Source organism: Odontesthes bonariensis, chromosome 20 (genome assembly GCF_027942865.1).
Source record: "Odontesthes bonariensis isolate fOdoBon6 chromosome 20, fOdoBon6.hap1, whole genome shotgun sequence".
NCBI classification, from domain to species: domain Eukaryota; kingdom Metazoa; phylum Chordata; class Actinopteri; order Atheriniformes; family Atherinopsidae; genus Odontesthes; species Odontesthes bonariensis.
In genome coordinates this window covers 25,453,051-25,476,265 of record NC_134525.1, presented here as the reverse complement: position 1 = coordinate 25,476,265, position 23,215 = coordinate 25,453,051, and the positions used below count along the sequence as shown (strand labels likewise).

General features: G+C 43.4%; 1 protein-coding gene across 1 annotated transcript; it reads right to left on the bottom strand.

Annotated features, from left to right (window-relative positions):
* Positions 1-14,440: 14,440 nt before the first annotated feature.
* Positions 14,441-18,932, bottom strand: bambia (BMP and activin membrane-bound inhibitor (Xenopus laevis) homolog a). The gene is made up of 3 exons (XM_075452719.1): positions 18,268-18,932; positions 16,393-16,677; positions 14,441-15,603 (listed from the first exon to the last, which is right to left on the bottom strand). The coding sequence occupies exons 1-3, from the start codon at positions 18,341-18,343 to the stop codon at positions 15,188-15,190; spliced, it is 777 nt and encodes a 258-aa protein (XP_075308834.1). The 5' UTR covers positions 18,344-18,932; the 3' UTR covers positions 14,441-15,187.
* Between the last annotated feature and the right edge of the window lie 4,283 nt (positions 18,933-23,215).

Genomic DNA, 23,215 nt, shown 5'->3' with positions numbered 1-23,215 from the left:
CATTCCTGGCTCCCAGACTGAGCCGGGTTGGTTAGGAATAACATGGTGTTGCTTGGCTGGAGAAGGGAGACGAGTGTAAGGCAGAGAAGAAAAAAGAAACTGTGGTAAGAAGAAAAAAAAAAAAGATTTTCCTGTACACCTCACATGGAAATGAAAGGGGGGAAGGGGAAGATTATCACAAAGACCTTGAGTGTTAACGCTAAAAAGGTTAAAGGAGTCTCATAACCTCCCTCTCTGAAAAAATAGAACAAATGAAAGCCAGAGCTTCTGCTTCTAGCTCCCCTGCTGTGTAATTATACAGATCTGCCATGGAAGTATGTTCATTTCAGTATGTCTCTGGGATGGTTTACGGATAAATAAGATAACATTTACATTAATGTGGAAGAGTAAATAACAGTCAAGAGATAGATAATAAAGAGTGGAAGAGGTCGTATCCTGAGACTCTAAGTAAGTCTTCAGTTTCCTTTTGTAGCTTGAACTTAAGAATCTGGTTAAATGGGCTTGTTTGGCCCTTAGGGCAGTGGGGCCCTGTTAGATATGATCTTCAGTGTGCCCACTGCATGCTCAGGGTGCATTTTAACAACAATGGCTCTTCTGAGAGAGCCCATAAACATGTGCCTGGAACCTTGACCCCAGCAGTAAACAGTCTTTCCACCTGATGATGAATAGCAGAGCTGGGCAAGGAGCTGAGGAGAGGTCTATTGCTTTCTCTCTCTCTCTCTCTCTCTCTCTCTCTCTCTCTCTCTCTCTCTCTCTCTCTCTCTCTCTCTCTCTCTCTCTCTCTCTCTCTCTCTCCGGCTCAGATGTACTGTCATAGAAAAAGCTGTGACGTGCTCTGGAGCTCCGTTGTTGTCCAAAAATGATCAGTAAACACATCTTAACACTGTTGCATTATTTTCCACCATACTTTACTTGATATTGTCTCAATCCTTTAATTAACATCCTGCCGACAGAAAATCTAATAAGCATTTAAATCCACTGTTGAAAGAAGTTCTAGACAAAACATTATTTCCTTCTGTTTGAAGTGATATTTCGGTCTTTTTGAAGTCGGTCTGTGTGAATACTTATTATAAGTGTGTATCTTCCCTGCAGTACACAGCAGTCAGGGCACTCTTTGTTTGGAGAATCATGGGTTTCCTGATGGATGAGCTTAGTGTTACTCAAAAAGGGGCCATGAGAAGAGTTCATTTTTTCCCCATCTGAAACAACTCAAACCTCAAAGGTTTCCAAGCAGTTAAAGTGAATACTATATCGTAGATTTTTGCATCAGTGAGCTCCACATAGTAGGTCCACGTGATGTTGTCCATATTACGACATGGTGTTGTGTGTTTTGGATCGAACGACGGTCCGTGTCGAGTTCTGTGGTTGAGAAACCGTAAAGTAAACAACTGTCTGATGCAGAAGTTGTGCAGTATGTAGAATCCACAACTCTCGCTCGAACTTCTGGGAAACTTTTGAGCTTCGAGTTGTTTCAGATGACGAAAAATTTAGTATGATCACAGCCCAATTATCAGTGAATTCATTAATGAAAGTGTATATGTGTAGCCATCTTTAATCAATATAGTGTCCATGGGCTTAAGAAAGAAAGTATTGAAAAAGCCATTTTTCTCATTCGACTTGCTGTCAATACGAAAAGTAACAATGCGATTAATAATGACAACAAAGGAATTTGTTTTAAGTAAGAATTTCTAAAAAACTAGACAGCTACCTCTTCATTATTACTCATTGTACCATTACCTGAAAATACTAAGAATCTAAGAATCTGGGTGGTCTGGTCCCAATGTAGTGCCCCTGCACATAAAAATCACACACATACAGTATATGCTCGGACCTGATGGAGTTTAGTGTTACAGGGGTGCCGTTAACCACAGGAAACCCTTTCGTTCCCAGTTTAGTGAAGAGCGGATAGAGGTAGCCCTTTGTTTGTGTAGCCTGACCTATTCAGAGGCAACCCACAGAGACGAGCCCACATCTTGACATATTTATGGTTGACTTCAGTCTTCTGTCCTGTAGAAAAGTAATCCGGCTTTATAAGTAAGACACTGTTTACATGTATTTACCAGGAGTGAAATTGTCTTTATTTCTAAGGTCAGTCAGTGAATGATGCATCTGTTAGGTAAATATCATGATTATATACATTTAGACATTTAGAGTGTAAAAACGGAAATGTACCAAATCAAAACCACTGAGAGACGGACCTCTTTGAGCCTCGGAATCTAAGGTTGGGACGAGGTCACTTAACGCTAAAACCACTGGCCACACTAAACCTGCCTAGAAAAACATCTATAGCTCCACAGAATAAAGAAACAACCTGTGCTGACACACTAGTTTCCATAATGGACGCCAGTTTGACCACGGACGGCTTTGGGTTGTTGCCCCACAGCTGATACAGGGACAGGCGGGCCACGTAAGCACAGGGGGCGGCTGTTTATCTATGTGCGCTTCAGTTTTCCAAACACACACAACTGTTAGAACATAGAGAGGCCTGTGAGTAAACTCGGTGTGTAGACAAAGCTCTTAGCCCTCTGACACAGGGAGAATGCAGACAGTCCCTATGCATGCGTTAAGCATGTATGTAGATACAGATAAAAAAAGACAGAGATAGTGAGAGAGATATAGGCAAATATCATATGCAGGATCACTAGCTAACATGTATTCAGTTGTTTCTCAAGGTAACTAGATGAGGAGACAATGGTGGAGTTGATGTCTCCTTGTGATTTACCGTTGAAACAGACACTTTATTTAACACGCACCACTTCACTTTGTGTAATGAAACCAGCCTTTGTTTATTTCTCAGATGTTCTGCCGGACTGATGTCTCGCAGTACCACACTATTAACCGCACTATCCTGATTTCTCATGGTTGATATAAACATTTTCACAAAAACAAATTTCGAAGTTTAACATTTCCAAGGAAATGTCATGAAGTAGTCGGAGACAGGAATAATTAGCCAGGGCTCCCCTCATACAGCAACTCCTAAATGTCATGTTTTACATGCCCTGAGGCGCAACACTGAACATGTGGTATTGCTGTGTCAGTTAGCAAAGCACTCAAATATAAACAAATAGATAAATTTATGTTGTCAGCCTGATGGGATTTTAGTGCTCCACTTGTTTTTATCACTCAGACTCCCTCGACTCTGTAAAAGGGCTTCACTGTTAAAAGACACGCCAGAAATGAACATGCTGAACAACTCCACTCAGCAATGCCAGAATAAACACTACATGAAAAGGAAGTAGTAAAATATGTTTACATAGTCAGCCTACAGTATTCGGTCTATAAGAAAGCAACATATCAGGTTAAGCTACTGAAGATCCAACTTTGTGTCAGTGAAATGGTTAAGTTCTCATTCTCTTTCAAGTGGACCTGGCTCATTGAATTCTTCATCTTGGGGTAGCCTACCTCCTTTAGCTCTTGTTTTTAAAAATGACTTAAAGGAGAATTCCGGCTATTTTACAAACATATCCCATCTGTTGGAGACCAAGGAAAGTTGGCCAAAGGGAAAAACGCGAGAAATTTTCATGCCCGCTGCGCAAAGTTGTCCAATTGTGCTGATTTCCATGAAAGCGGGCTCTATCGGGAAAGCTTTTAACCTTTCCTGAGGCTCTTAACGTGTATCAAAATACTTTTTACCGAATTGGCCGTGGTGTCAGTAGCAATACAATTCAACCCAGGGGTTAACCATACCATTAGCTAGCACAGACAGCGCACCTACTGTAGCCTACCTCTCTCAGCTTCCGTGTTCCACAGGCGCACTAATTGACCGCTGAAGTCATACACTATAGTATTCCAAAATTGAGTTTTCATCGCCTTCCCGTCCGCAACCGGCAGACTTTACCTCTGTGGCTTGTTCTCAAAGCCAAATACCTCCTCATTATGTTGCCGCAATTCGGAAAGGCACACACTCTCATTTTCTCAACTGTTCAAGTCCAGGACGTGCTTCCAATAAAATCCCGAGGGTTCTTATCTCCCGCAGCTGAATAATGGGCGAAGGTGCGCTTCTTCAAGCACTCATGTGACACGTCATGACATCACGGCGAAAATGGGTGTTGAAACGAGTCAGTTGTTCGATAGGAAACAATAACAAACATGGCAATGTGTTTTTGTTGGACAAAAAGACAATTTTGGAATACTATAGTGTATGACTTTGGCGATCGATTAGCCTGTGGAACACGGAAGCTGAGAGAGGTAGGTGCGCTGTTTTTGAAATCTCAAAAATGTATAATGTCTGTGCTAGCTAATGGTATGGTTAGCCCCTGGGTTGAATTGTATTGCTACTGACACCACGGCCAATTCGGTAAAAAGTATTTTGATACACGTTAAGAGCCTCAGGAAAGGTTAACAGCTTGCCCGATAGAGCCCGCTTTCATGGAAATCAGCACAATTGGAAAACTTTGCGCAGCGGGCATGAAATTTTCTCACGTTTTTCCCTTTGGCCAACTTTCCTGGGTCTCCAACAGATGGGATATGTTTGTAAAATAGCCGGAATTCTCCTTTAATTTTGCGCACTACAGCTAAAACATGTGCATGCCTTTATATTTCTAGCTTTGAATGATGTTTAAGATGATACTACATCATTTTACCATTGCACATGAAAAAGAAATTGAGGAAAAACACGCCATGGGCCATTAAAGACAAACACAGCATGGTTAAGCCCAAATCATGGCAGAAACTAGCAATGGCACTTGCGATGGCAGCCTGAGGTGCCACAGCTTAGCAGAGGCAGCTGCCACATGGCATAGTTATTAGCTATACTGTTACTCAGTCAGTACAATCATTACTTTCAGATGATGATGAAGTCATTGGTTGTTCTTTAGTAAACAGTCTTAGACAAAGTCAGTGAATTTACTTGAGATGGACACTTGAGTGCTTAACATAGCATATATAGTCCCTCCATCGAGTTCTGGATCTGCCCCGGGGCCTCCTCCCTGTAGGAAGTGTACCAGGAGGCACAGATGCCACAACCACCTGACTCAGCTCTTTCTTTACCACAACGGACCGGAGCAGCGCTCTCATTACAGCTGACGAAGCTCCAATCTGTCTGTCCATCTCTCACTCCAATCTGCCATCACTCGTGAACAAGATCCGCAGATACTTAAACTCCCTCGCCTGAGGCAGGGACTCATCCCCAACCCGGAGAAAGCATTCCACCTTTTTCCGGCTGAGAAACCATGGCCTCGGATTTGGAGGAGTTGACTTTCATCCCGGCCTATACGCACTCTACACACACACGAGAAGCCAACAGAACCACGTGATTTGTCAAAAGCAGAGATGCGACCGTGAGGTTCCCAAACCAGACGCCTCCTCTCCACGGCTACGCCTCGAGATCCTCTCCATGAAAATCACAAACAGGATCGGTGACAAGGGGCGCATCACGCCCTGTAAACGGGTTCAACCTAGTGCTAAGAATGCGGACACAGCTCTTACTTTGGTTATACAGGGACCAGATAGCTATTAGAAGCGGCTCCGGTATCCCATACTCTCTCAGCGCCCTCCTTCCCCATCAAAGTGAGAGAAAAAGAAAGAGAGAGATTTATTAATCCACAGTGTGTGAACTCCTTTACCACCAAAATAGACAAAATGCACATCCAAACACAACAGCCACACCACAGTGACCAAAAAAAATAGAAAAGAAAAAAACGTCTGGATGGGGAACATATTAAAAACAATCAGGTATAACTAAAAACTAAATCATCATCAGAAAGTAACGACTGTACTGAATGGGTAACAGGTTGTTACAGGCTATAGCTATACTTGGATGATGACAACCCATCAGCGGATGATCAGCGTTGGCTTCCACAAACAGTGGAAGCCTGTGGCCCCCCTTTGGCAGCTGCCTCTGCAAAGCTGTAGCAGCTCAGGCTGCCACCTGAAGTGCCATTGCTAGTTACCACTGCCATGATTTGAACTTTTTGTCCCTCGAAAAACATCAGATGAACATGTTCTTTCTGTTTCCTGGTGAAGCTGCACCATTAAGGCAAGAGAACGATGTCCTCCAAAGGAAAAACCAGCAGTCAAACCGACTTACCTGCTGGCAAACTAATCTTGATTAATGAAATCATTCAGTTTAAAACAAGAATTAAAGTCTGAGAGTTCAGTTTGTACTAGAAACGAAGACAATATTCTGAGCAGCATACAATGATAGTCTTATGGCACAATAAGCTGCTGCTTTGCTGAGGCAGTAAATGATGCTGTGTGTTGTCAGGTGGATACATTAGTTGTAACTAAGGTAGGATAAGACCTTGCCGGCTGGTCAGTTGCTGGCTTTGGCAAATATATGGCCATGAATTCTCAGTAGTCTGATTTGTCCCCTTAACACTAACCCTAGCTGTGCCAGCAAGAAATATCATGCATAATGTACTATATGAAAACTAGGATACCAAAACCCTTTATTGGTTACCTATAACGGGAAACAAGGCACAATGCATGTTAATCAAACTTTGAATTTGGAGTGTTATAGTTAAATTTATCTAAAGTAAGAATATTTTAATCCCAAACTGACTCCAAGAAATGATTCATGCATTCATATCAAGCAGGTTGGATTACTGTGACAGTAAAACAGTCAGCAGGACAGCTTCAACTCATTCAGATTGCTGCAGCCAGAGTTCTTACATGAATGTGGAAATTTAACATATCACTCCAGTACTAAAGTCCCTTCTCTGGCTACCTGATCAGTGCAGAATCACCTCTGAAACCCTGTTACTAAAGTCCATAAAGTGCTTAAAGGTTTGGCCCCTCAGTTCGCCTCTGACTTACTCACTGCACATCACCCTGTAGCAGCTAAGGCTACACTTAAAGCCACAGAGGGGCTGTTTGCAATGGCACTGACACGCTTACCAAGCTACTATTGGCTTCTTCTGCTTGTTGAATAAAAAAATGTCCAAAACGCATCGTTCTTACATTCTGAAGATTTGTTGTTTTCAAGCTTGGTCTTCATTCCATCTGCAAGCATCCAGATGATTATCCATAAATCCCTCTTTTCTTTTTCCACAGTATTAATAACAGCAGAACTAAACACATGGTATCAGGTAAGGCAATCAAAAAGCTGTGTGCTCTTCCTGTCACCTGAATAAAAGCTCCCACCCAATTAACTCTAATGTGACACCAATTGGACCAATTTAGCATGTTACAACCTTTTTTTAGTTTTTCCCACAATTAAATCCATATCTGCCGAGGGTGCTTTCAGATACTGTGGTCAAGATCTCTGGAACAAACATCCTGCTCATCTGAGGTCTATTACGGCTGTGTCTGCAATCAAAAATAAACTTTTTCCATCGTGGCTACACAACATACGTAGTTAGAAGAAGTATGACTCTTGAGGAATAACTTCACAGATTTATGTGAGATTAAAGTTCCAACTTTTAGCTGCAACGCCAGCTTTATATGTCACCGACCGCATGTTATTTTAGACCACTTCCTAAACTCTGATAGCAGCTTTAGCCTTGCTCACACAGAGAAGTTGTCAGAAAGACACAAGCTTCTCTGCTTTCAGCCCTGTAATCCCTGGGATCTGCACTCACAATGAACACACATCAGAGCCAGCCATAGAGCATAAAGTCCCAAGGCTATGCTGCCAGCTCAAGCTGCAAATCTCTGTTAGGTAGAGACGACTGGCCTGCTGCCAAGCCCAAGGGCTTTATGGGAGCCATTATCATCAGTCCTCAGTATGCACGCAAGCTTTAGTATTTTACCACACCTCTAGGTGCCCTTCCTCCTGCTCCTGATTCAGGTTTTGTCCCCGTTTATCAGTGTAACCTCCCTAGATTTTGGTTTGCAGACGTTAACAGTGGCCATATTGGACTGGATTCCGACTCTCTTTTAAAATACCCTTCAAACAGAAAGTGTCCGGTCATGTTTTAGCGAATGTGAGGAAAGGAAAGGACCTGCTCTCATGTTAGGTGCAGACCATCAACTTACTATATGGTCTAGGACCATAGGACTATGGTCTAGGACCAAAATACATCAGTGACCTCCTGACCCAGTATGAGCCTTCTAGACCCCTCAGGTCATCTGGATCTGGTCTTCTATCAGTTCCCAGAGTCAGAACCAGAAATGCAGAAGCTGCTTTCAGCTTCTATGCTCCACATGTCTGGAACAAACTCCCAGAAAGCCTCAGATCAGCTGAAACACTCAGTGTGTTTAAGTCCAGGTTGAAGACACACCTATTTTCAGCTGCATTTGAATAAAGCTCCAAATCTGAAGCTTGAGTTTCAAAACTTAAAGCAATACTATGTAACATTTCTACCTTAAAATAACAGCTTGAAAAAAATTGTGCGGCTAGAATGAGTTTTAATATTACGATTGGCCTGTCTCCTATGCCCTTCGGGGGTCTGAGTTGAAAAAACTGCGCTATGTAACTTTGCTGGACCGGCCCGGGAGCGGCCCGGGAGCTGAGCGGAAGTACTTCGGCTTGCTTTCTGGCACAGCTACCGCAAAAACAAATAGACCCCTCTCACGCTCCCAGGTACATTTGATTACTCTTACCTTCTCGGTCGACATAGCTTGCACCTTCTGACTCCTCGCCGGTTCGTCAACAAACGTGAAAGCGAAAGGGTGTTGTATTTACGACAGTGTAACCGTACATTACCTCCAAGCCTGTAGGGGGAGCTCCATAGTGGGCTTTTTGAGAAGTTACATAGTTTTGCTTTCATTACATTTTAACTACTGATTTTATCTGATTCTATCTATTGTTCTTATTTCTTTCTTTTTTGTTTAAAATTTAAATCATGCTTTTCATTTCTACTGTTTTAATGTCTCTGTAAAGCACTTTGAATCACCTTGTAGTTGAATTGTGCTGTACAAATAAACTTGCCTATATGAGAAAGAAAAATCTAAGTTCTTACTTAAGCAAATCAGCGAACGGCCATCATGTTTCAATAAACATGAGATGAGATGGTCAGTATGGCGAAGGACGAAACTTTGATATCATCATAGACTGTACAGGTGTTATTCTAGTTCCCCTTTCTTGTCAAAGTATGGTCCTTTTCAGGATCCAAAAAGAAACAACACGGCCAAAAGCCAAACTCGGGCTTTCACAATGACACCCTACATAATAATGACTGATGTCACGATGGCTACTTAAGGGCCAAAAAGAAGGTAACCTCAAACCAAGCAAAATGAGCCTGTTATTGCAGCAATTGGTGCAGTTGTGGCAGGTTCGTTACGGAGAAACTCACATGTCACCTGTGATTGGATGAGTGCTTGGAGGGACTGTCAGTAAAAGGCAGAGTCCCATTAGTTCAGCCGCCTGTCTTCAGGGGCCCTCAGCTGACAGGCAGGGCCAGTGGTGCCCTCGGCATGACGAAGGAGGATGAAGTGCATGACGGCATCAATCAAAGAGCTCCTGGGAAAGTGGACCTGCCCCCGAGAGTCCAGCAACAGCTTATCATCAAAGTTTAAAAGCCACAGGCCTGTATACATGCACTCAAGTCGGAGACCTCTTAATATGACTGGAAGTACATGAGCCATTTTGTTTGCCATTTCTTGTTAGTCTTTACTGGAAGCCTGCCTTTTAGAAACATCTTTTTCATTTGTTATCTCCAGACAGTGACATTTAGCTTCAAGAGGGCCACTCTGTCCTGTAAACATTCCCAACATCAGCATTTTTCTTTTGGGCCAGATTTATATCTAAATGTTAACATCACACTGGGGTAAATGTTTAGATGGGGGTGGGGAGGTAACGATGAAGTGCTGAGGCCGCACTTTTATCCACTTGAAGGAAATGAATTGACTAAATATTTAGACCGTGTCTTACTCTAGCGGATGTCTGTCACCAGACGATGATTTGTCTCCGCAGTCATGTGCATTTCTCTATCAAGAACCCCAAAGTTTTCGTGTCATCGAAGGGAAAGTTGTGTTTATTTTCTGGAAATTCTCTATTTGTTTGTGGTTATAAAACTGTAAACATCCTTCAAGTATCAGTGTATGATTTAAACTGCAGCTACTTCACACGTCAGCCTCATTTGGTCAATCATAGAACTGCCCTTTTTGGCTGTTCTGTGTTTTCTTCTGTGTCTCTGCCTCCGAGGTTGCCACTTGGTTTCAAATCCAGGTATGCGTAACATTACTAATTTTACTAATCTTTTTTAATTTGATGATTGACTTAAACTAATCTTTGATTAGGGTGTTTTTGACCAACACGGGAAACATACCGGCAAAGCTTGGGAGAGGGGGGAAAACACGCAAGGTTTAAATTAAAACCTGTTGCTACCCTGCGAGGTGTGCATCTTTTACCACGCTCAGGTGTTAACAAGTTCCATGTGTGTTTACACTTCATATATTATTCCACATGCTGCTGTTCCCACAGTGGGCACAAGGCTTTTCAGGGACCATTACTCCATCACTGTGAGCTTAGGGCGGGGAGAAACACACATCTCACTGCGTGCTCTCAACACAGCGGCAGGAATGTGGCCCACCCGAGGTCCAAATCCATTCAGGGGGTGATGGTGAGGTATGAGAGAAAGGACGCGGTTATTCCGACTGGAAACGAAAAACAGTGAAAATGGCAAACCGATGGCAGTGTTTGAGAGGCTTTTTTTTTTTTTTTTTTTTTAAGGAGGCCATTGGGAGGCTGGCCGGCCACATCATTAAATTTACATGTGAATGCAAACAGTTTGACGAGCTTGTGCTGTACAAAGAGGTCGATGCTGAAGAGTGTGCCGGGCTTGAGCTGTGATGGCTGGTGTGGTGCAGGAGCTCGTTTTTGGATCCTTTTTATGTTTCAACCCCACGGGGACCACACCCCTGTCTTGTTGAGACAAACATTCGGTTCCAGGTCAGCGCTGGTTGTGGTTAAGGTATGGGATGTGGCTTGGGTCAATGCAACGTCTTAACAGGAACAGCTTTGTGTGTGTGGAATTTGTGCGACGGTCTGAATTGTGTTGCCAGAGTAGGGACTAAAGGTGTAGCAGAGAAACGTTTTTATTTTTAGGCTGATCTTTTCTCACCTATCTATAGCCACAGAACACCCATGGGTGAGCCAACAAAGTGGAATTAGCCTAAAGAAAACAGGAGTCACATTAGGCTGCCAGAGGAAGCTGAAGGACATTGTTATTATTACAAGGATAACAGTCCTGGGGGAGGCCTTGAGCATGGGCTGAAACTTGCTAATGTAAGCTGCCATTAAGTGGTTAGCTGCTAATAGTGTTTTCCTATCCTCCTAATGGAAAGAAACAAGGGTCAGTGCTCAGCCCAGACACATGCACTCTTCAGCAAAATGGATGTCTACTTCGAAACACTTACAGGGTGTATTACTTGTGATTGCCATGGTAACCACAGAGTGTGGGGTGTGAACTTTTCAACCCAGTCTACCCTCCAATAATTCTTTGTGTGACGCACACCAACATAATATACCAACTGTTGTAGCTTCTGTCACGAGCGCTGCCACATTTGGACTCCCAAGAAACGTAATATTCAGGAGTTTAGCAGCTCCTGATGAACAAGCACAACAGAGACCCGACCTCAAACTCCAAACAGGCCGTCAGTGTCGGGCTTTCTTTCTGTTTGGAGCCACATTTTGCAAGAATTCAGCAGGAACACAGCACAGCGGTTTTGTTCCAGTCATTTGTGGCCCCTTTGCCACATGCGAGTGGAAATCCAGACCAAGCGAGAACTGTAACAAAACCGCTTTTAAATGTTTGCATCTTCTTGCAACATAACACTTTCTGACATTTTGGAGGAAAACGGCAATCTTTACTAAACTGATTTATCTGACTAAAGTAGCTATGTGGAACTTTTCAGGTTAAAACACATTTAAAAATATATATATATATATATATATATATAATAAACTGTAATCCAGTATAAAGGAGACAAAATGCTACTTATTTGTATAAGATACTTAAAATAAAGCTCAGAGGCATTTTTATCCATTCTTTTCACTGCAACGGCTGGAGGAGGATGATGATGATGATGATGATGATGATGATGATGATGAAGAGGGGCCACACATATTTGGCTTATCGATGCAAGCAACCCATCCCTTTTAAACAGACTTTAGTTAGAATTCCTCTACCATCTCATTGTTTTCTGTCTTATCTCTTTAAAAACTCATTTTCAAGCCGTTTCTCTAAGACCTTAGCCTGGCTGACGCGTCCACAATCTCGATGAGATGGTGGTCTGGGAACTAGGTGTGCATTTTCTCGTATTTGAGGCGTGGTTTACGAACGCCTAGAGCCGTTTATTGGGCGCTACGAATGTCTATCAAATGACGTCAGGTATTTCCCATGCTGCTATGCGCGCGATTCATAGCCAATTGTATCACTTATACCAGATGACGACAGAAATTTGACAAGGAAGAAGAAAAAAATGGAAAATAAAAGTAAACTTGCGCTCTAAGCTACTTAAATTGACAACAAAGTAGGCCTATATGCTATATTCTACATGAATTTTTATGTTGTAGAGTTGTGAATTTATTTTAATAATGGAGAAATTGAGCAGCCTTGCTTTGTTGTCTACAGTAGTAGCTCAACCCTCATCTTACTTTGAAGCTCCCAGCTCCCAGAAGTGACGTCAACGAAGCTTTAGCAGCAGAAAAGCTATCAGGCTTGTGTTGATGATAATAATAATCTCCTGGACTATGTACAAACTTCCAAATGCATCGTTTTGTGAGTACAGACCATATTTGTACTACTGTAGAAGTTTGGTTTCATGACATGTGATTTTAGTGTGGTAATTTTGGAGATACTGCCAGGGTCCGTTAGCGCTTGTACTAAGCTATTCGGGATAACTCAGTAACTCAGCTGATGTTCAGCCAATATCGGAAAAACTTCGGGTGTGCTACTTGGCTGGATGTCACGGTTCAAATGACCCTAGGGTGAATCTACTCCGAAACACTTTCTAAGGCTGCATTGAACGGTAACGTTGTGTCCGCTGCCATGTTGGATTAACACTCTACAAGCTTCGGTGTAGCATAGACGTCGTCATCGTCTTGCTGCCCCCCCGTTCTGTGATTGGTTCCCAAACTCTGGCAAAAATAAGGGCGGTGGTTTCCAGGCTGACTTTGCAGTGAGAATGAAATCGAGCGCAAAGCAGCATGGGAATTCCCAGGCTACTAAGACCTGTGAAAAAGAAGAAAATGGCAGGATCGTTTTACACCGTCTTCAGCTGCAGATTAGTACAAATTTGATGCTCCATTAAGTATTTCCTGCAGCACGACGCCACATTTAGGCTAGCTCTACTTATAGAGACGTGATTCTAAATGTGGAATAAGAGACTTTGGTAGCCTGACATCACAGCATGAGCTCCTCAGCGACACCATGCCGAACTCAAATAGGCAGAATAGGTGAGGTGCTCGCTGGCAGTGGGAGTGCAAAAGAAATGGCTTCAGATATAATCTGCACCTGAAGAGGAGGGGAAAATGGCTGTAAACCCAACCTATGGAGGAGGTTCGAGTATGACGAGGGTAGGCCTGTCACGATATCCAATAAGTCAATAAATCGTCCGATAACTTTTTCCAAGCACGATCACTTTTCTGGCCACGATAAGTCTATTTAAAAAAAAAAAAATCTTTGTTTCCTCGCCACTCCCGCTGTTAGAAAGCCCATGTTGTTTGGTTGTTTCCAGTTAAATACCATTCATTTATATTGTGTTTTTCGGTGAGTTTTCATACGTCCAACCCTCGTGAACGCACTATATACGTTCCGACGTTCCTGAATGTACCGCACCTGTATGTGAGACGATGTCGCTGTAAGTTTCGTTTCTCCTCCCGATGCAGCAGTGAACAGCTTGTAATTTTCCCTTTACTGTTTTCACCTAACATTCGCCTGTACATCCTGGGTTTATTGTGTGTAAATGCCAGAAGGTGAGTTTATAAGGTTTCACTGTCTAATTTGAATGCTACGTTGTGTTAATGTATTGTTTACCTGTGAATACAGCTAATGCTAATCCATGCTGCCGTTCAGCTAATAAGCTAACTCACACTGTGTTACTGTGATCCTTGTGTGAGGTGATTGTTAACAATATATAAGTCTTATATTGTATATGATTGATGATTACGGTTCTTTATATTTCGGAGTTATATTGTTATGTACATTATGTATGGTGTTTCCATCCTGATTGTTATTTGTATCTTTATAGAACCACCGCCAAATAAATCCACCACAAACAGGACATCTGTATCCGCTGTATCCGAAAGAAATTCTTCATTGTTATTTTAATAAAATCACATTTGATATTTAAAAGGGTGTATTAAATTGTTTGAAAGTCGCGAAATTCAATATTATCGATTATCGCAATAATTTCTTGGCCAATTTATCGTGACAGCCCTAGACGAGGGTAGACGTAGCAGCTCTACTGTAACACAAAGCCATATTGTCAGGTCCCCGAGGCCAGTCTGGTACACTCTCACACAAACACACCCACACTGTGTGCGCCTGCAGCAAGTAAATTATACAGGTAAAAAAATTAATCCTCAGATAAATTTAGAAAAAAGGGAAGGAAAAAAAAAAAAAATCACTTTTAATGGAAGTTTTTTTGTCTTTCACAATCAAGCTTTTAGTCTGATAGCAGAGAGATGATGATCTTCCTGAACACAACTGAATGGAATACACTCACCGGTATAAATATATTTGTGTGAATGTGTTCACCCGGGTTGAATACATTCACTCAGATGTACTCACTCACACACACACACGCAGAGAGAGAAACAAACACACACGCGTGTCAGTTTTACCAGACAAAAATATATAGATATATTTAGAATTTTTACAATAAGCTTGAATCATGAAAAGTACACAGAGGAGTGCGCACACATACAGTTAAAACACTGGATTTTTCACTCCTCAGACGAGTCCTTTTTTTTTTTGTACCCTGGTCAGTGTAAAACTTTAAGTAATGTTAACTTTTGTTTTTCACAAATGTGCAAATAAGTCAAATTCGGAATCCTTCAGCACTTTAGTTTAGGATCCACAGGAGCTCCCGTTCCACCTCCTGCCCCCTCAAGTTAAATACAACACAGATCAGCCTTTCATTTTCAAGTAAAGTGCTCCTCCAGCAAAAACCACACGGCATGAGATCAGTCTCGTATCGTTTCACCACCGGTTAGAAAAATAAGAATAAAAACACAAACCAACAGTCAAATGGATGAAAAATGAAGAAAGACTTTCTGAAGAGAAAAAAAGAAAAGCTAAAGCCAACAGTCAAGAGGCTGTTTGTGGAGAGATGACAGTCACGTAATTCCCACAGGAAGTCATACAAACTCCAGCTTGCCGTGGCCACTGTACATCCCCCAGTGCACCAGAGACAGGATCTTGTCGCCGCCCAGGTCGGCCTGCCTCATCTTGTCGCAGGTCAGACAGCAATTCTCGTGGCCCGTTACAGGCACCATGCACTCCAGGTCCAGCTTGGCCAGGTGTCCTTTCTTGGTGTGGTGGCCATGGAAGCTGTAGTGGAGCCGCGACAGCATCTGTTGTCGCTGGTCCTGCAGCCGCTTGTTTTCACTGCGCAGCATTCGCAACGCCAGCATGATGAGCAGCACCAGAATGAGGCCGCCAGCGATGGGCACGGCGATCACAGCTGCCCTGAACCACACCTCCTTGGCTGACGCCAGCTCCTGAACCCGGGTCACCAAATTCCTGTTGTTGCTCTCGGGCTGGTAACGGCCGTCTACACAAACGCACAAAATGATCACAAAATCCAGTTAATGCATGCCAGTTTCCTCAATGCAGCTATATACACATTAATGTGCCCGATGAGAAACCAAACGATTGTCTTTTCACACAAAAACCGCCGTTTGCTTTTTCGTGAGAAGCTAATTAATCCCATGCCAGCAAAGGAACCGCAGAGAGGGAAATACAACAAACGAGAGAGAAGGTAAGAGGCAAGCAGAGGCAAAAATAACTGTCAGCTTGCCCCAACTAAGAGCCGGATATTAATTTGAGCTAATTAACTGGAGTCTGCTCTGCTTAGGGTCACAACAGAAAAAACCCTCAGAAGAGCTGCTCCTCCACCGTCTTTCTACTGACCTTTCCCAGAAAAAAAAAAAAAAAGTATTTTCAGCCAATGAGCACGGCATTCGTTCTATGTGGCACATTCTTACTCGGGGTGGAAATGAAATGGTACACACGTACTATACGAAAAGAATATTTCTGATATCTTCCCAAGTGCTTAAAAGGTAAACTAGCTCCTCCCTGGCTGCCGCAAAGCTGGAGCCAATTAAGAGTCAAATTGAAAGCCTGTTTGGCTGTAAAACATAAAAAGCACAAGAGGAGGCAAAGGGTTTCCTATACGTCCATAGGCCATGACGGGAAAGAGGAAAACATTGAGTGTTTGCTGAGGACGAATCAAAATTCCTCCAGAGATTCCAATTTTTTTTTTTTTAAAAGTCTGGCAAAAAAATCTGTGGAAAATCTATAGAAATCCAATCCCAAATCATTTTTAGAGAAAAGAAAGTACCTGTTGAGTCCCTCGTGTGCGCCAGGTCATGCAGGCCTCTGTAGTTGCACATGTCATCATGGCAGCACTCCAGTGTAAAGGCCCCAGTCAGGACGTCTGCCGCCCTTTGGCTGCTGCTGCCGCAGATGTCTGCAGCATTGGCGATGGGGTCTAAACAGCCGTGGGTGAGGGGAGAGTTTGCATTGTGTGGGTCCAGGACCTTGGTGAAGCAGGCGTTCAGTTCGGACTTGCACATGTATCCAGTGGCCACGCAGTGCGGCGCGTCACAGTAACACCTTATTTCTCCTGGAGAAAAAGGGGGGAAAAGGCTCCGTTAGAAAACACGTTAACATTACAAGTCCTCAGAAGTGTTGCTACCGCTTTAGAAAAAACAGAATTTAGCCTTTACATTGCTAACAATAAGTCTGACAGGGGTGTACAGACCATCAAGCATTAATATGGGGTTTCACTGGGTCACCTGTATCAGAATAATGGTATGACCCAGCTCGAGAAGGAACAGTGCCTTCTAAGACATCATCCGATATTCCGGTTTTTCTGCACCAACTACTGCATCAGAGCTCTGGAGGAAACGCTTCTTTTTGTCTGCATTGTAGTACGGGAACTCTGAAGCTTATAATTAGTGGTCGTTTGCCAATGTCAATTTCTTTCAACCCAAATAGAAACACGTAACAAGAGGGGTGGGGGCGCCGTGCAGAATCTTCTCTGCCCCAGCTTGCATGCAAAGCCTTACTTGTGGTCAGGGCTGCCGAGGACAGGGGTGTGGTGGGAGGGGGTAGCAGGACGCTCTGAGGTCCCATCTAAAGAGCTTCCAGCAATCTTATCATTACAACAGCCTGCTTCCCACTCATTACTTCCTCAACAGTCTCTTCTTGTTTTTTCTAACATGTCTGTGTAGGACACATCTTAGGAGCTTTAGCCAACTTATAATGGTCTTCTTTTCCTGTGAGGCCACTGTGACCAATTTACAGGACAACCGATCTGAATGTTTATCTACACAGTTAAAAAGATACTGTCAGATTTCTGTGGGGTCAAGTGGCAAAACTACTTAAAAACTAAAGAAACCAACAACTCCGAGTCTTTCTTTGCGATCCCACGAGTTACACTCAGGAGCTGGGTTAGTGTTCCTGCAGTTAGAGCTTGTTAAAAAAAAAATCGTAGTAGTTTCTATGTGAATGTGCCAAATTGCAGTGCAGGGCCGCATTCATCAGATCAGTGTTTTCCCTGTGAATGATTGGAGCAGCAGGGCTCAGGCAGGTCATTTGGAGAATATTTCATTAGAAAGGAGAGGCCCCTTTGTGGGCTAGAGGGCTGGAGAGGGGGAGGGGGTGAGGACGACACAGGGCCGAGCACCGAGGCTTTATAGCCCTGCTCAGTCTGGGACGAATGTTAGCTTCAAAACACGTTTTTTTTTTTGTTTGTTTTTTTAAAGGTTGGTATCCAAGAGCTGTAATGCACGCGTCATTGTAGAGAAATAACAATAAATGAGAAATATGCTTCAAGCAGCATATTGATATGACATATACTGATAAAGAAAAACACAGCTGACTAAATCTTTCTCGGAGGGTTATTTTTGTCGTTTGTTAATTTTGTAATTATTTGCTTTGGGACTGGAAAAGATATCACAGCCGTCCTGTATAGTTCAAACTAATTAAACGAACCAAATCCGCTTTTACACCTCGATGCAACGTCCATGTCTCGAGGTGATGTCCGCTAAAACACCAGCGCGCGACTCCCGAGACTCGAAGGTCTCGAGCAGTTCCCGGCTCGAGTTTGTTTTGTCACTTCCAAACACTGTTTTTTTTTCTCCCTCACCACCCCTCCACTTCAGAGAAGCTAATAAATATGTCCCGTCAGCGGAGCAAAGTCTAAACGTACCTTTAGTCAGAAGAACGGCCATGGCACACAGTTCCAGTTGTAGCCAGATGGAAATGAAACTTGACTGGCGATCCATTTACACCAAATGACGGCACGAGAAAAGGTCTTATATCCAGTAGCATGAGCAGCGGAGAGCGCCGACCAGAGAATCGCGAGAGAAAAAGGTTTTCATGGAGCTACGATGAAAAACGAGGCATTCCTGCTCTGAAACACGACAGCTCGCACGGCTGACGGGGATATTTCTCCGAAGAGCCTCCTCTCCCGCATGGAGACGGAGAAGTCAGCAGACGTGTTTTAGAAGACGGTCCGACATTACCGAGGCACGCAAAACAGTGTTCTTCAGGCCCAAAAGAAGAAGAAGAGGAAGAAAAAAAGAGGGGCGTACGAATATACTCCTTGAAAAAAATAGCTGAATATGATTTTAAGTTATCGCCGACGGTCCTCCTCTACCTCTATGCGGGCGGTCGCGCTGTAGCATCCGTTTGTATTCCTGAGGGGGAACAGCGGGGAAAAAAAAGCCGAGCAACTTCACAGAGTCCAAAACTGCACACAAACTTTGGACAGGCACGATTTAACAGATGAAATAACCGAGTTCCAGCAGAGCTACGCCTACTCTTATCTGATTGGATGGCCACCAAGGGAGAAGTTGGTAGATTTGTTCAAACATCCGGTAGTTTCTTTCAAAATAAGACGAGTCAGCGTTGTCTATCGTCTGTTACTGTATGAGGGTGGAGAATTTAAAAACACCCGAAAGTGGAATAAATATACATATATATTTATATATATGTATATTTACATGACTTATTCCTAATATGTGTATATGGGCAGTTCTATTTGAAAATATAAGATGAAGCTCTTTTCTCTAAACGTTTCAGTTATTACGCACATCATTGTGTCGGAACGTAATCGCTGACTACTGACGAATTTAAAACTTTTATTTCTCCGTCAAAACCCAATCCAAATGATCGAAATTCCAGTCTTTTTTTTTTGGTCGCCGCTTCCTGTCTTGATCAAGCCAGTCCCATAACTCAGAGAGTTCCTCGTTTCCATAATGCCATGATCCAGATGTCGTTTCAGGTCCGGACGCTTCAGCAGGTTAACAACCAACATACACTTTTCTCTTACAGCGTTGCCTGACAACGATGCTGTAGAAGTTGGACATATAACCTTGTGAACGTGATTGGTAGTATTTTACCGTGTGTTCAGACAGATTTTACCGCTTTATTTACATATAGCCAATAAACATGTTTATATACTAAACGTGAAGAAAAACATTTTTTTTTATAAAATCTCCAAAGACAATCCATCCCAGGGCGCTGACGCCTCTCCATGTTTGAATTAAATGAACGGCTTGTTTACGTAACTGCGACATGACTTCGGGTCCGTTTGCCCAGCAGCAGCAGCAGCTACCTGCAGGGGAAGTTCTGGCAGCCAAGGTGACGCCGTGCCGCTGACGCCTGCCTCCAGGCTACCAGACTGCTGCTGCTGCGAGGAGGAGCGGACAGCCTCTCAGAAGAAATTAGCTATCCAAAGACGCCCATGGCGCCACCGAGGCGACACACGCAAACGCACGCGCTGGGCCGGCAATGCAAAACATAGGTGCATCCCCTGGCTGGGATTGGAGGTCATGGGGGGAAGGTCCGGTCTGCAAGCCCAGAGCAGAGCTCCATGCCTGAGAAATGAAACATAAGTAGGACTTTATTATAGCCCTAAGACAACAGGATGAGGATCCTGCCTCAGGGAGTGCAGGAGACTACACTGCAATTACCACAATTATGTGCAATTCCACAGAGGCGCCAGTCCACGGCTGGTGTTCCTTCGCTTTACCTACGCAGGGGCGTTTGGGAAATGGGCGAAGGGAGACAGACTGTGGTTCAAAATGCTGGATCACCTCATTGTCAGGCCTTTTGGAAAGCAGCTGTTGTGATAGTTTCTGGTTGTCCCGATACTGCGCGTCACTGTCTGAGAGCTCCACCGTGCTCATCTTAGCATTAAACGATCAACTCGTCTGCGTCAGACACCACATGTTTACATTGTCATTTTCACTTTTATCATTTCTCTTAATGGACTGTGAGAAGCGCAGCGACCGCTTAAAACACGTATGTGTTGATAGCTAAATAGTACCATCTAGTGGTCAAAGCTTACAATGACACCCCCCACCTCCCTTATTCCATCAAAATGTTCTGTGGCTTTTGACCTGATATTTTGGTATGAAGGAGATTCAGCTGAGCCAGAGAGTAAAGGGGGTTTCCAAAGTGTAGGAGCTGCTCAGTGGGATCAAAGCCGCAGAGAGCATTAAAAGAACAAACTTACCTGCTGGTTTGGATTGTGCTTCACATTCATTTTACATTTTTCTCATTTTTTATAATTTTCTGAATTGAAATTTGTTTGCCTCTGCTGTTAGACCCTCTGTCTGGTGTTAAAATTGGCTTTGTTCTTAGACATTATAAGTGAAATAGTCTCTGTACTCTGTACTTTTCCATGCAGGAATGGGAAGACAAAACAATTGGGAAAGCCTGGGAAAGCAAGGGCAGATTCACACACACACACACACACACATTGTTTGGCTGATCCAGAGAATATGACGAAGCATGTTGAACCTACTCATGTCCAATCATACTCGGTCGAGTGTAAGTCCAACCTATGAGGCTATAAATGCAAATGATACCCGGAAATCGAGGCTCAGTCTGACGGATTTCCTGCGGGAGCTCTGTTCCACTGAGCCCAGCGCTGATATGCTTTGACATGTGACTACCAATGAACACTTTATTTAACTTGAGATTCCTCCGTCTTGTTCTTGAGCTGCCATTTGAAAGAATCGATCTAACAAATCTCAAGTGGCTAAACAGCCACATTTCACCCACATCTACCACGGGACGCTTGGAGCACACGTTGAATCTGTCTCCAGGCAAAGGCATAGTTAACTCTCATAACTCCCTTTGGTAACATCGGGGATATCTCCGTTTCGATGTTGTTCCTGGTTGGCACTTATTTGATAAAGATTTGTGTATGTTGAACATTGTTTTTGGGATCATTGTCTCGGATTTCGCGAGCTAAGTAAGGAGACCCTTGTCGTATGCAAACTTTATGTGTGAGGTGAACTTTTTCCAAGGGAAACGCATCTTAAGAGCCTCCTGTAAGAACACCAAGTGTGTCTTTTCCTGCTGAGAGAACAAGCTTCAGCACGGTGGGGTGGGGGCTCGTGCGACATACTTGACGAGTTGCCCTTTCTTGGGGCCTGATCACACCCTCCATGTTGCGTCTGCTTTCACACATTAGGAGACACTGGTAGGTGTGACCTGTTACAGACGAGACAGACTTTGCTTAACAAAGGACCCCCTGCGGCTGTGGCAACGACTGCTCGGTTGCTGCTGAGATGGCAGGAGGGAGAACTTTGACGATCTAAACCCGAGAGTCCCTGAAAGCTGCCAAGCAGGGCAGACAGCCCCCCCCCCCAGTCCTCCTCTTGTGCTTCCTCTTCCTCCCTTTGATGTGAGCCATATCAATGTCAGTGAAGAAGCCAGGAGACAGGCAGGCTGACTCCAGCCTCCGTGATTCTCTCGTCAACTTAATGGAGCAAATATTCAGTGCATCTGAGCGACTTCTGTGTACATATGCAGCGCCTACAGCTGCTTTGATGTTCCAGATTGGGTTAAAGGCTCTGCATTTCTAAAGCAATCAGGGAGTTTTCCTTTATCAGGATTACACTGAGAGAGGAAACTAATTGTATCCTCCTTCATCTTTATTTAGGAGCAAATTCAGCCGCACTGTTTCCTCTCATTTTCACGGAGAAGCACCGTAGAGAACCTGTGCTTGCTCATAAACCTCAGCTTCTCTGATGCCGTTTACACTTTCACGGCCTCGTGCTTGAGTAAGCAGGATTCAATGCAGTTTTTATTTTCCTTTCATATATGACAGGAAGCCCTACGAGAGCGCTTCAGACACGCCGTAGCTCCTCTGGAAGTGATGAACAAAGAAGCGTTTCTTAAAGTACAGCCTGCTGAGGCTGATTAAGCAGTTCGGGATCACCGTCATTGCCATGTTTTAAGTTTAGTTTAAAACTTAAAAGGATTTCCCACTGCGTGCAGTCTTCACCTCAGGGATGCTTTCAACTGGAAGGTGAAACTGGTATTTGTGTAAAATACACTGCATTTGGATCAAGAGCTTACATAACCTTATTATTTTCTTTTCATTTTTACCATGACCATGATCTACAAGCATAACTTCTCACCCCGCTGCGGCCCACTATGGAACAATGAGGACATGCTTTACTGAAATAAGTCCCCAGTCTTTTTTTTTTTTTAATTCAAGTTTTTATTGAACTTTTCCTAGGCTTGGTACATGGCAAATTAAACACGTTTCTTTATACAGGAACAAGTAGTATATGAGTAAGAATTGATTCTAATAACCGACTTCGCACATATTTGTCTCAAAAATAGGGAGCTGATACAAAGACAAGGTGCGTACATAATGATATCTGACTGCCGAGGCATACAGTATTACAGGATCCCACTTGGGGAAAGCACAACAAAATAAAGAAAACCAGAGTCCTAGTGGGGTCATAGTTCCAAAACCTGCCCCAGGGGGTCACCCCCTCATCCCTATCACCACTCAATCTACTAAGCATACATTCATGGGATGCAGTTTCAGTCATTGAACACACCCATTCTATGCCTTCCAATGTCTTAAGATGACTCCACAAGCTGTTGTTGTACTCACTGAGATTACAGAGAAATGACATTTGGTTATATTGGGTAATTGAGACTTGTCCCCCAGTAGACAGAGCTCTGGACTTAGGGGAATCTCTGCTCCAAGCCAGTTACTCCCCATATTTAGAATCTGAGTCCAGAAAGGTCTAATCAAGACACATTCCCACATACAATGAACAAAGGTACCAATTTCCTCCTTACATTTCCAACACAAGTCATCACCCGATAGTTTCATCCTG

Coding starts and splice junctions, on each gene's coding strand:
- bambia (XM_075452719.1), bottom strand. CDS start 18,343: ATGGATCGCCAGTCAAGTTTCATTTCCATCTGGCTACAACTGGAACTG. Junction 16,678..18,267: donor GGCCGTTCTTCTGACTAAAG/GTACGTTTAGAC, acceptor CTTTTTCTCCAG/GAGAAATAAGGTGTTACTGT. Junction 15,604..16,392: donor GCACACGAGGGACTCAACAG/GTACTTTCTTTT, acceptor GCGTTTGTGTAG/ACGGCCGTTACCAGCCCGAG.